This window comes from Oncorhynchus clarkii, chromosome 27, assembly GCF_045791955.1.
Source record: "Oncorhynchus clarkii lewisi isolate Uvic-CL-2024 chromosome 27, UVic_Ocla_1.0, whole genome shotgun sequence".
NCBI lineage: Eukaryota > Metazoa > Chordata > Actinopteri > Salmoniformes > Salmonidae > Oncorhynchus > Oncorhynchus clarkii.
Window position 1 is genome coordinate 42,970,858 of NC_092173.1, and position 13,554 is coordinate 42,984,411.

The following is a 13,554-nucleotide window of genomic DNA, read 5'->3' on the forward strand; positions in this document are numbered from 1 at the left end:
CTGGTCAACAGTAGTACAGTATACAGGGAACAGGATGCCATTTGGGACGTAACCTAACTCAATTCCCTCACTCGTTCAGGATGTGCTCATTTATACATTTAACTTATTTTAATTTACAGTAACTGTACATGCAATATTGTACTATATTAGATGATAAACTGGGTGGTTCGAGCCCTAAATGCTGATTGGCTGACAGCCATGGTATATCAGACCCTATACCGTGGGTATAGGTTTTAACTGCTCTAGTTACGTTGGTAACCAGTTTATAATAGCAATAAGGCACCTCGGGGAGGTTGTGGTATATGGCCAATACAGGTATAGCACGGCTAAGGGCTGTATCCAGGAACTCCGCAATGCGTCGTGCACACGGACAGTCCTTAGCCGTGGTATATTGGGCCTTATTACTTAAGTTGGACATACATGTGCATTGTTTTTTTGATGCAATCAAAAAGTTGACTACGAGGAAGTTGACATAGTTGACTATGAAGAACTCTCATAGTGTGCAATAAGAAGAAGGAAGAGAAGGAGAAGAAGGAAGAGAAGAAGGAAGAGAAGAAGAAGGAAGAGAAGAAGAAGGAAGAGAAGGAGAAGAAGGAGAAGAAGGAAGAGAAGAAGAAGAAGAAGAAAGAGGAGAAGGAAGAGAAGAAGGAGGAAGAGAAGGAGAAGGAAGAGAAGAAGAAGGAGAAGAAGGAAGAGAAGAAGGAGGAAGAGAAGGAGAAGGAAGAGAAGAAGAAGGAGAAGAAGGAAGAGAAGAAGAAGAAGGAAGAGAAGAAGGAGGAAGAGAAGGAAGAGAAGAAGAAGAAGGAAGAGAAGAAGGAGGAAGAGAAGGAGAAGGAAGAGAAGAAGAAGGAGAAGAAGGAAGAGAAGAAGAAGAAGGAAGAGAGGAAGAGAAGAAGGAAGAGAAGAAGGAAGAGAAGAAGAAGGAAGAGAAGAAGAAGAAGGAAAAGGAGAAGAAGGAAGAGAAGGAGAAGGAAGAGAAGGAGAAGGAAGAGAAGAAGGAGGAAGAGAAGGAGAAGGAAGAGAAGAAGAAGGAGAAGAAGGAAGAGAAGAAGAAGAAGGAAGAGAAGAAGGAGGAAGAGAAGGAGAAGGAAGAGAAGAAGAAGGAGAAGAAGGAAGAGAAGAAGAAGAAGGAAGAGAGGAAGAGAAGAAGGAAGAGAGGAAGAGAAGAAGAAGGAAGAGAAGAAGAAGAAGGAAAAGGAGAAGAAGAAGGAAGAGAAGAAGAAGAAGGAAGAGAAGGAGAAGAAGGAAGAAAGGAAGAGAAGAAGGAAGAGAAGAAGGAAGAGAAGAAGAAGGAAGAGAAGGAAGAGAAGAAGAAGGAAGAGAAGAAGAAGGAAGAGAAGAAGAAGGAAAAGGAGAAGAAGAAGGAAGAGAAGGAGAAGGAGAAGAAGGAAGAGAAGAAGGAAGAGAAGGAGAAGAAGGAAGAGAGGAAGAGAAGAAGGAAGATAAGAAGGAAGAGAAGAAGAAGGAAGAGAAGAAGAAGAAGGAAAAGGAGAAGAAGAAGGAAGAGAAGGAGAAGGAAGAGAAGGAGAAGGAGAAGAAGGAAGAGAAGAAGAAGAAGGAAGAGAAGGAGAAGAAGGAAGAGAGGAAGAGAAGAAGGAAGAGAAGAAGGAAGAGAAGAAGAAGGAAGAGAAGGAAGAGAAGAAGAAGGAAGAGAAGAAGAAGGAAGAGAAGAAGAAGGAAAAGGAGAAGAAGAAGGAAGAGAAGGAGAAGGAGAAGAAGGAAGAGAAGAAGAAGAAGGAAGAGAAGGAGAAGAAGGAAGAGAGGAAGAGAAGAAGGAAGAGAAGAAGGAAGAGAAGAAGAAGGAAGAGAAGAAGGAAGAGAAGAAGAAGGAAGAGAAGAAGAAGAAGGAAAAGGAGAAGAAGAAGGAAGAGAAGGAGAAGAAGAAAAAGGAGGAGAAGGAGGAGGAGAAGAAGAAGGTGAAGAAGAAGGCTCGTGCAACATTCCGTAAATCATCACTCCTCTACAATGGAGGTTGGAACAATGCCAGCTTATTACCTTAAACACTCACCTCAATTCATACTGTAGTTGTAATCAATTATAATTCATTACATCCTGAATATGATGTTCAATCAAACAAGGAAGTGCAGCTGTATTGTCTCAGAGATGGCTCTGCACATATGAATGAAAAAACATCACTTGTTGTCATCAATAAGTCAATATATTTGTAGATAAGAAGCAGAGTATGTTAATTAACATTGTAAGTAATGAAATTGGGGAGGATGATGTTGACTTGACTAGTAGAGGGGACACAGCAACCAGCACTGTGCCCACTATGGTTCCTGGTCAAAAGTAGTGCACTATATAGAGAATAGGGTGCCCATGTGACACATCCTCTATCAGCATCTATCATGCAGTGACACCAGGACTCCAGCAGAGGGCGATAGACTGCATGGTAATCAACCAGTAATGCTAGTACTAGGGATGAGCCCTGCTCTTCAGAGTGAAATTCTAGACTATTCAGTATTTCCAACAAATTTCAATAAAATGTTAAGGTCCACAGATCCTTTCAAGCCCCTTTTCTTCTTCCAAGAGAAGTGTGATAGTCGTCCTGCTTTGTGCTAACAATGACAGACGGACTGGTTGGTTTGGTGCTTACTACTGACATCACTAACAGAGTCATGAGCAGTGGACGTGGAACTGGTATGGTGGACCACTGCCCAATGTGAAGAGACCCGTGTCTGGTTTGGTACTACGCATTACGAGATCCTAATAGAGCTCGTTCTGATTGTACATGATTGTCCCACTTCACGTGAAGATATTTCTGACAGTATATGGCACTAATCTGACAGTTAAAAGATAGATAAAGTAATCGGATAGTAGCATTAGGGAAGTGCACTGCACCTCCCAACCTCTAGAGGTCCCCGTCCTCCTCGTCCACTGTGTTGTCCAGGTCCAGGCCGTTGTGTAGGAACACTTCCTTCTCGATGTCCATTGGCTGCCCGCTGAGAGTGCAGTCTGGCTTGTATCTGTGCAGGTTACCGTCAGTATTGGCTAAAGCAGCTTCTACACTGTTACGGATCCCATAGCCAAAGTAGATGATGAAACCTGGGAGAAGGGTTCCAAAGGTGAAGCTAGTTGAGAGAACGCCAAGAGTGTGCAAAGCTGTGATCAAGGCGAAGGGTGGCTACTTTGAGGAATCTCAAATACAAAAAATATATTTTTATTTGTTGAACACTTTTCTGGTTACTACATGACTCCATATGTGTTATTTCATCGTGTTGATGTCTTCACTATTATTCTACAATGTAGATAATAGTAAAAAAACTAAATAAAAACCCTGGAATGAGTAGCTGTGTCCCAACTATTGTATCTATAGGTCAGATTTAATCTATAATACAGATAAATGTAGTGTATATCTATAGTACAGATAAATGTAGTGTATATATATATATAGATAGTACAGATAAATGTAGTGTATATATATATATAGTACCGATAAATGTAGTGTATATATATATATAGATAAATGTAGTGTATATATATATATATAGTACAGATAAATGTAGTGTATATCTATAGTACAGATAAATGTAGTGTATATATATATATAGATAGTACAGATAAATGTAGTGTATATATATATATAGTACCGATAAATGTAGTGTATATCTATAGTACAGAAAAATGTAGTATATATATATATATATATATATTACAGATAAATGTAGTGTATACAGTGCCTTGCGAAAGTATTCGGCCCCCTTGAACTTTGCGACCTTTTGCCACATTTCAGGCTTCAAACATAAAGATATAAAACTGTATTTTTTTGTGAAGAATCAACAACAAGTGGGACACAATCATGAAGTGGAACGACATTTATTGGATATTTCAAACTTTTTTAACAAATCAAAAACTGAAAAATTGGGCGTGCAAAATTATTCAGCCCCTTTACTTTCAGTGCAGCAAACTCTCTCCAGAAGTTCAGTGAGGATCTCTGAATGATCCAATGTTGACCTAAATGACTAATGATGATAAATACAATCCACCTGTGTGTAATCAAGTCTCCGTATAAAGGCACCTGCACTGTGATAGTCTCAGAGGTCCGTTAAAAGCGCAGAGAGCATCATGAAGAACAAGGAACACACCAGGCAGGTCCGAGATACTGTTGTGAAGAAGTTTAAAGCCGGATTTGGATACAAAAAGATTTCCCAAGCTTTAAACATCCCAAGGAGCACTGTGCAAGCGATAATATTGAAATGGAAGGAGTATCAGACCACTGCAAATCTACCAAGACCTGGCCGTCCCTCTAAACCTTCAGCTCATACAAGGAGAAGACTGATCAGAGATGCAGCCAAGAGGCCCATGATCACTCTGGATGAACTGCAGAGATCTACAGCTGAGGTGGGAGACTCTGTCCATAGGACAACAATCAGTCGTATATTGCACAAATCTGGCCTTTATGGAAGAGTGGCAAGAAGAAAGACATTTCTTAAAGATATCCATCAAAAGTGTCGTTTAAAGTTTGCCACAAGCCACCTGGGAGACACACCAAACATGTGGAAGAAGGTGCTCTGGTCAGATGAAACCAAAATTGAACTTTTTGGCAACAATGCAAAACGTTATGTTTGGCGTAAAAGCAACACAGCTCATCACCCTGAACACACCATCCCCACTGTCAAACATGGTGGTGGCAGCATCATGGTTTGGGCCTGCTTTTCTTCAGCAGGGACAAGGAAGATGGTTAAAATTGATGGGAAGATGGATGGAGCCAAATACAGGACCATTCTGGAAGAAAACCTGATGGAGTCTGCAAAAGACCTGAGACTGGGACGGAGATTTGTCTTCCAACAAGACAATGATCCAAAACATAAAGCAAAATCTACAATGGAATGGTTAAAAAATAAACATATCCAGGTGTTAGAATGGCCAAGTCAAAGTCCAGACCTGAATCCAATCGAGAATCTGTGGAAAGAACTGAAAACTGCTGTTCACAAATGCTCTCCATCCAACCTCACTGAGCTCGAGCTGTTTTGCAAGGAGGAATGGGAAAAAATGTCAGTCTCTCGATGTGCAAAACTGATAGAGACATACCCCAAGCGACTTACAGTTGTAATCGCAGCAAAAGGTGGCGCTACAAAGTATTAACTTAAGGGGGCTGAATAATTTTGCACGCCCAATTTTTTTGTTTTTGATTTGTTAAAAAAGTTTGAAATATCCGATAAATGTCGTTCCACTTCATGATTGTGTCCCACTTGTTGTTGATTCTTCACAAAAAAATACAGTTTTATATCTTTATGTTTGAAGCCTGAAATGTGGCAAAAGGTCGCAAAGTTCAAGGGGGCCGAATACTTTCGCAAGGCACTGTATATATAGTACAGATAAATGTGTATATACATATATATATATATATAGTACAGATAAATGTAGTGTACATATCAATAGTACAGATAAATGTAGTGTATAAATATATATATATATAGTACAGATAAATGTAGTGTATAAATATATATATATATAGTACAGATAAATGTAGTGTGTGTATATATATATATATATATATAGTACAGATAAATGTAGTGTATAAATATATCTATAGTACAGATAAATGTAGTGTATATATAGTACAGATAAATGTAGTGTATATATATATATATATATATATATATATATATATATATATATATAGTACAGATAAATGTAGTGTATATATATAGTACATATAAATATATATATATAGTACAGATAAATGTAGGGTATATCAGTGTATATATATAGTACAGTAAATGTAGTATATATATATAGTACAGATAAATGTAGTGTGTATATATATATATAAATAGTACAGATAAATGTAGTGTATATATATATATATAGTACAGATAAATGTGTGTATATATATATATATATATATATATATAGTACAGATAAATGTGTGTATATATATATATATATAGTACAGATAAATGTAGTGTACATATATATAGTACAGATAAATGTAGTGTATAAATATATCTATAGTACAGATAAATGTAGTATATATATATATATATATATATATATATATATATATATATAGTATAGATAAATGTAGCGTATATATAGTATAGATAAATGTAGTGTATATATATAGTACAGATAAATGTAGGGTATATCAGTGTATATAAATAGTACAGATAAATCTAGTGTATATATATAGTACAGATAAATGTAGTGTATATATAGTACAGATAAATGTAGTGTATATATATAGTACAGATAAATGTAGTGTATATATATATATATATATAGTACAGATAAATGTAGTGTATATATAGTACAGATAAATGTAGTGTATCTATAGGTCATATTTAATCTATAATACAGATTAACGTGGTGTATATCTATAGTACAGCTAAATGTAGTGTATATCTATAGTACAGATAAATGTAGTGTATATACATATATATATAGTACAGATAAATGTAGTGTATATATATATAGTACAGATAAATGTAGTGTATATATATATATATATATATATATATATATATATATAGAGATAGTACAGATAAATGTAGTGTACCTATGATCATCCAGAAAGAGAAGCGTATCCAGGTTCCTCGGCCCAGCTGACACATCAGGAAGATGTTGATAAACATACTGGCCACTGGGAGGAAGGGAAGCAGGGGCACCTGGGAGGAGAGGAGAGGTGGCATGAGGAGAGGAGGAGAGGAGGCGTGAGGAGAGGGGAGGAGGCGTGAGGAGAGGAGGAGAAGGGAGGAGTGGAGGCATGAGGAGTGAGGAGAGGGGAGGAGGGATTAGGAGAGGAGGCGTGAGGAGAGGAGGAGAGGGGAGGAGGCGTGAGGAGAGGATAAGAGGAGGCGTGAGGAGAAGAGGAGAGGGGAGGAGGCATGAGGAGAGGAGGGGAGGAGACGTGAAGAGAGGAGGTGTGAGGAGAGGAGGAGAGGGGGAGGCATGAGGAGAGGGGAGGAGGCGTGAGGAGAGGAGGAGAGGGGGAGGCATGAGGAGAGGAGGATAGGGGAGGAGAGGAGGCGTGAGGAGAGGAGGCGTGAGGAGAGGAGGCGTGAGGAGAGGGGAGGAGAGGAGGAGAGGGGAGGAGGCGTGAGGAGAGGCGAGGAGGCGTGAGGAGAGGAGGAGAGGAGGTGAGAGGAGGAGAGGGGAGGAGGCATGAGGAGAGGAGGCGTGAGGAGAGGAAGAGAAGAGAGAAGGGAGAAGAGGAGAGGGGAGAAGGAGAAGATTTCTAAACATACTGGCCCCTGGGAGGAAATGTCCCTGACCTGAGTACAGCTGAGTGAACATACCTTGAAAGAGAGATTGGTCTTGCTCTCAGGCTGTCTCCAGACCAGTAGAGTGACTGCCAGACAGGCTGTAAATATGAGGCTCAGTAGAGAGACAGACCAGGAAGCAAAGCCTCCCTGCACTGCTACCACACAGAAGATACACACCAACACTCCTGCAGGGAGAGAGACAGACAGAGACAGTAAGGACGAGACGGAGGTGACCAGAGCTAACACTCCTGCAGGGACAAAACTGAATAGGTGTGTGTGTGTGTCTGCCTGTGTGTGTCTTACCTAATGTACTGGTACAGATGTTGACTACGAAGCCAGACAGGTTGTTGGGTTCTGTGTTGTGAGGGAACAACAGGTTTTTGGCACAGAACACCTCCTCTGCTCCCGGCAGGATCCCCACACTGCCCTCGTTAATGGACTCTAAGGTGTCTGGCTCGTCCAGCGTAGAAGCCATCCGATAGGCCATACTGGATTGCTCTGGCTGGTACCTGCAGGACAGAAAGAATAGCCACATTAAAGAGGCAAAACAGTAAGCTGCCACCTATTGAAGAAATGCAACCACTCTGAAGTTCAGACAGAGCTATGGATCCAAGAACTGATCATCCATGCAGATACTAACCTGAGTACTAGAACACAGGCTGCCACTAAGGTGTAGGCTAGGAGGGTGTAGTATTTAGGGTACTAACCTGAGTACTAGAACACAGGCTGCCACCAAGGTGTAGGCTAGCAGGGTGTAGTATGTAGGGTACTAACCTGAGTACGAGAACACAGGCTGCCACCAAGGTGTAGGCTAGCAGGGTGTAGTATGTAGGGTACTAACCTGAGTATGAGAACACAGGCTGCCACTAAGGTGTAGGCTAGCAGGGTGTAGTATGTAGGGTACTAACCTGAGTACGAGAACACAGGCTGCCACCAAGGTGTAGGCTAGCAGGGTGTAGTATGTAGGGTACTAACCTGAGTACGAGAACACAGGCTGCCACCAAGGTGTAGGCTAGCAGGGTGTAGTATGTAGGGTACTAACCTGAGTACGAGAACACAGGCTGCCACCAAGGTGTAGGCTAGCAGGGTGTAGGGTACTAACTTGAGTACTAGAACACAGGCTGCCACCAAGGTGTAGGCTAGCAGGGTGTAGTATGTAGGGTACTAACCTGAGTACGAGAACACAGGCTGCCACCAAGGTGTAGGCTAGCAGGGTGTAGTATGTAGGGTACTAACCTGAGTACGAGAACACAGGCTGCCACCAAGGTGTAGGCTAGCAGGGTGTAGGGTACTAACCTGAGTACTAGAACACAGGCTGCCACCAAGGTGTAGGCTAGCAGGGTGTAGTATGTAGGGTACTAACCTGAGTACGAGAACACAGGCTGCCACCAAGGTGTAGGCTAGCAGGGTGCCGATAGACATCAGATCAACCAGGTCTTTCAGGTCAAACAGGAAGGCCATCACCGCTGTAGGAAGGAGTCAAAGACCATTAAGAAATATGACAGGATCTATCCCAGAATAACCCTGTTTAAAATACAAGCCAATGCACACATTCATGGGCGGAGTTCCTGGACACAGATATTCCTGGACTAATAAACAAGCTCAAAGGAGAATCTCCATCTAAAATAAGTTGTTTTTCAGGACTAGGTTTAAATCTGTGTCTGGAAAACCACCAAAACAAATGCCATGATTGTATTTGATTCTGGCATTAGGCATCTGTACAGTAAGAACGAACATGATGATGACTCTACAACTGCCCGTTATGATTTCATTTCCTGTGAAACATGTTACACACAATATATTCACGTCACGGTACAGTATCACAGCAACCAGTAGGCTAGACATACAGTAGTCACTTTCAATTCACATACAGAAAATAATGAAGAGAAACGGCAGCATTTTTCAAACTTTTGAAGAGTCGAGACTAATTTCACATGATGTTTTAGTTGTTCTTAACTAAATCACAGTTCTCTTTAGTCCCTTCAACCTAAGGTCTCTGTCTGCTACATCTCTCTCTGCTCCTCAGGTCCCTTCAACCTAAAGTCTCTGTCTGCTACATCTCTCTCTGCTCCTCAGGTCCCTTCAACCTAAAGTCTCTGTCTGCTACATCTCTCTCTGCTCCTCAGGTCCCTTCAACCTAAAGTCTCTGTCTGCTACATCTCTCTCTGCTCCTCAGGTCCCTTCAACCTAAAGTCTCTGTCTGCTACATCTCTCTCTCCTCCTCAGGTCCGTTCAACCTAAGGTCTCTGTCTGCTACCCCCCTCTCTCCTCCTCAGGTCCCTTCAACCTAAGGTCTCTGTCTGCTACCCCCCTCTCTCCTCCTCAGGTGGGCATAGGCTTGTTACCGCCAGATACAGATCAGCTCTGAGCTTAACCCTTGACCTCTAACACAGTCTTACCGGACATGAAACCTGACGCAATGGTGGAGTTGATTGGCGACTTCCTCTCACTGACCTTGGCCAGAAAGGAGAAGAGGAGACCATCGCGGGCCATGGCAAAGATTATACGAGGTAGAGGAAACATGGAGCCTAGAAGGCTATAGGAGGGGAGGGGGAGAGGGAGGAGGAGGTGGAGGAAGAGGCCAGGAGTAGAAGAGAGGGAGGAGTAGAGGAGAGGGAGGAGTAGAGGAGAGGGAGGAGTAGAGGAGAGGGAGGAGGAGGTGGAGGAAGAGGCCAGGAGTAGAGGAGAGGGAGGAGTAGAGGAGAGGGAGGAGGAAGAGGAGAGGCCAGGGGTGGAGGAGGAGATGGAGGAAGAGGAGAGGCCAGGGGTGTAGGAGGAGGAGAGGTCAGGGGTGGAGGAGGAAGAGGAGAGGCCAGGGGTGGAGGAGGAGGAGGTGGAGGAAGAGGAGAGGCCAGGGGTGGAAGAGGAGGAGGTGGAGGAAGAGGAGAGGCCAGGGGTGGAGGAGGAGGAGATGGAGGAAGAGGAGAGGCCAGGGGTGGAGGAGGAGGTGGAGGAAGAGGAGAGGTCAGGGGTGGAAGAGGAAGAGGAGATGGAGGAGTAGAGGAGAGGGAGGAGGAAGAGGAGAGGCCAGGGGTGGACAAGGACGAGGTGGAGGAAGAGGAGAGGCCAGGGGTGGAGGAAGAGGAGAGGCCAGGGGTGGAGGAGGAGGTGGAGGAAGAGGAGAGGCCAGGGGAGGAGGAGGAGGTGGAGGAAGAGGAGAGGCCAGGGGTGGAGGATGAGGAGGAAGAGGAGAGGCCAGGGGTGGAGGATGAGGAGGAAGAGGAGAGGCCAGGGGTGGAGGAGGAGGAAGAGGCCAGAGGTGGAGGAGGATGAGGAGGAAGAGGAGGCCAGAGGAGGAAGAGGAGAGGCCAGTGGTGGAGGAGAAGGAGGAGAGAGAAGAGGAGGTGGAGGAAGAGGAGAGGCCAGGGGAGGAGGTGGAGGAAGAGGAGAGGCCAGGGGTGGAGGAGGAGGAGGAAGAGGAGAGGCCAGGGGTGGAGGAGGAGAAAGAGGCCAGAGGTGGAGGAGGATGAGGAGGAAGAGGAGAGGCCAGGGGTGGAAGAGGAGGAGGAAGAGAAGAGGCCAGGGGTGGAGGAGGAGGAGAAGAGGGAGGAGGAGGTGGAGGAAGAGGAGAGGCCAGGGGAGGAGGTGGAGGAAGAGGAGAGGCAGGGGGGGAGGAGGAGGAGGTGGAGAAAGAGGAGAGGCCAGGGGTGGAGGAAGAAGAGAGGCCAGGGGTGGAGGAAGAAGAGAGGCCAGGGGTGGAGGAGGAGGAGGAAGAGGAGAGGGAGGAGGTGGTGGAGGAAGAGGAGAGGCCAGGGGTGGAGGAGGAGGTGGAGGAAGAGGAGAGGCCAGGGGTGGAGGAAGAGGAGAGGCCAGGGGTGGAGGAGGAGGAGGAGGAAGAAGAGGAGAGGCCAGGGGTGGAGGAGGAGGAGGAGGAAGAAGAGGAGAGGCCAGGGGTGGAGGAGGAGGAGGAAGAGGAGAGGCCAGGGGTGGAGGAGGAGGAGGAAGGGGGCAAAGATTTATAACCCAAAAACACTCCAAGTCTCTCCATGAAGTCCAGACACATGGTTTCAACTGCTGCAGTTCCCAGTGCACCTCCCAGACACACAGAACCTCAGAGCCTTATGATCTGTCTGCCCGTAATAAACATGTAGAGCAGATAAGATGAGTGTCTCTCCCATAGATATAGAATCCCCTCAAATTCAAATTCTTCCCCTTTAATTAGGGACTGGTTTAGACATGGGACACCAGCATTCTTCCCCTTTAATTAGGGACTGGTTTAGACCTGGGACACCAGCATTCTTCCCCTTTAATTAGGGACTGGTTTAGACCTGGGACACCAGCATTCTTCCCCTTTAATTAGGGACTGGTTTAGACCTGAGACACCAGCATTCTTCCCCTTTAAATAGGGACTGGTTTAGACACGGGACACCAGCATTCTTCCCCTTTAATTAGGGACTGGTTTAGACACGGGACACCAGCATTCTTCCCCTTTAAATAGGGACTGGTTTAGACCTGGGACACCAGCATTCTTCCCCTTTAATTAGGGACTGGTTTAGACACGGGACACCAGCATTCTTCCCCGTTAATTAGGGACTGGTTTAGACACGGGACACCAGCATTCTTCCCCGTTAATTAGGGACTGGTTTAGACCTGGGACACCAGCATTCTTCCCCTTTAATTAGGGACTGGTTTAGACACGGGACACCAGCATTCTTCCCCTTTAAATAGGGACTGGTTTAGACACGGGACACCAGCATTCTTCCCCTTTAAATAGGGACTGGTTTAGACCTGGGACACCAGCATTCTTCCCCGTTAATTAGGGACTGGTTTAGACACGGGACACCAGCATTCTTCCCCTTTAAATAGGGACTGGTTTAGACACGGGACACCAGCATTCTTCCCCTTTAAATAGGGACTGGTTTAGACCTGGGACACCAGCATTCTTCCACTTTAATTAGGGACTGGTTTAGACACGGGACACCAGATGGGTGCAATAAATGATCAGGGTAGAACAGAAAATCAGTAGTACTCCGTACCCCCAGGGTAATAATATCAGTAGTACTCCGTACCCCCAGGGTAATAATATCAGTAGTACTCCGTACCCCCAGGGTAATAATATCAGTAGTACTCCGTACTCCCAGGGTAATAATATCAGTAGTACTCCGTACCCCCAGGGTAATAATATCAATAATATCAGTAGTACTCCGTACCCCCAGGGTAATAATATCAGTAGTACTCCGTACCCCCAGGGTAATAAAATCTGTCATATTCCGTACCCCAAGGGTAAGATTTGAATACCCCTGGTCTATCCACAGTTTTTCTAGGTTTGGTCAGGTCTTCTAAACAGGTGCACTGTGAACAGTAGCATGTTGAGGTAACCAGGGAAACAGAGCTAGCATTGGTTGGTTCCTGTAGGGAGGGAGCTGTAAAGGGGGGGCGGGGGGGGGGGAGGTTAGCAGCCCTGTTAGTGGTTTAACTGGTTAGAAAGGGTTCTAGTCTCACCTGCCACCATTCCAGAGGTTACTGTAGCGACTAGAGGGGTTTTGGTTCGGTCGCTGATCTGGGCCAGACTCTTGAAGAGGAGTCCGTCCTGAGCCATGGCCCAGATGACACGAGGCATGGGGAACATGGAGCCTAGCAGGCTAGTAGGGAGATAGGAGAGCCGTGCCACGCGGGGAGATACACAGGGAGATACAGCGTTAAACACACACAAAGCTACTGGACACGGGAGAATGCAACACAAGACTACACTTTCCTTTGTGTACTTAATGTATTATTCACACATATTATTATATTAGCATCATTATCATCTGGAACAGTAACAACGATCAGCATCTATTCATCTAAGGCCTAGCCCATTAATCTAATAATCTAAGGCGTAGCCCATTAGTCTAATAATCTAAGGCCTAGCCCATTAATCTAATAATCTAAGGTATAGCCCATTAATCTAATAATCTAAGGCCTAGCCCATTAATCTAATAATCTAAGGTATAGCCCATTAATCTAATAATCTAAGGCCTAGCCCATTAATCTAATAATCTAAGGTATAGCCCATTAATCTAATAATCTAAGGCCTAGCCCATTAATCTAATAATCTAAGGTATAGCCCATTAATCTAATAATCTAAGGCGTAGCCCATTAGTCTAATAATCTAAGGTATAGTCCATTAATCTAATAATCTAAGGCATAACCCATGAATCTAATAATCTAAAGAATAACCCATTAATGGGGCGGCAGTGTAACCTAGTGGTTAGAGCGTTGGACTAGTAACCGAAAGGTTGCAAATTCAAATCCCCGAGCTGACAAGGTACAAATCTCCCTAAACAGGCTGTCATTGAAAATAAGAATTTGTTCTTAACTGACTTGCCTAGGTAAATTAAAAATAATCTAATAATCACAAACATAT

The 13,554-nt window shown here is 44.2% G+C and overlaps 1 protein-coding gene across 4 annotated transcripts in view; it reads right to left on the bottom strand.

The window, feature by feature from the left end:
• Nucleotides 1–1,875: 1,875 nt before the first annotated feature.
• The window catches only part of LOC139385944 (high affinity cationic amino acid transporter 1-like), a 51,464-nt gene continuing 39,785 nt past the window's right edge, over nucleotides 1,876–13,554 (bottom strand). For 2 of the 4 annotated variants that reach the window (XM_071131249.1, XM_071131248.1), the window contains exons 7-12: nucleotides 12,651–12,790; nucleotides 8,572–8,674; nucleotides 7,512–7,717; nucleotides 7,242–7,393; nucleotides 6,503–6,611; nucleotides 1,876–3,045 (exon numbers count right to left, since the gene is read on the bottom strand). In XM_071131249.1, coding sequence (XP_070987350.1) covers nucleotides 2,852–3,045; nucleotides 6,503–6,611; nucleotides 7,242–7,393; nucleotides 7,512–7,717; nucleotides 8,572–8,674; nucleotides 12,651–12,790 — 904 coding nt within the window. In that variant the 3' untranslated portion in view covers nucleotides 1,876–2,851. Of the gene's footprint in view, nucleotides 3,046–6,502; nucleotides 6,612–7,241; nucleotides 7,394–7,511; nucleotides 7,718–8,571; nucleotides 8,675–9,607; nucleotides 9,745–12,650; nucleotides 12,791–13,554 lie in introns of all 4 variants that reach the window. The other 2 variants (XM_071131250.1, XM_071131251.1) reach the window with 2 other exon arrangements.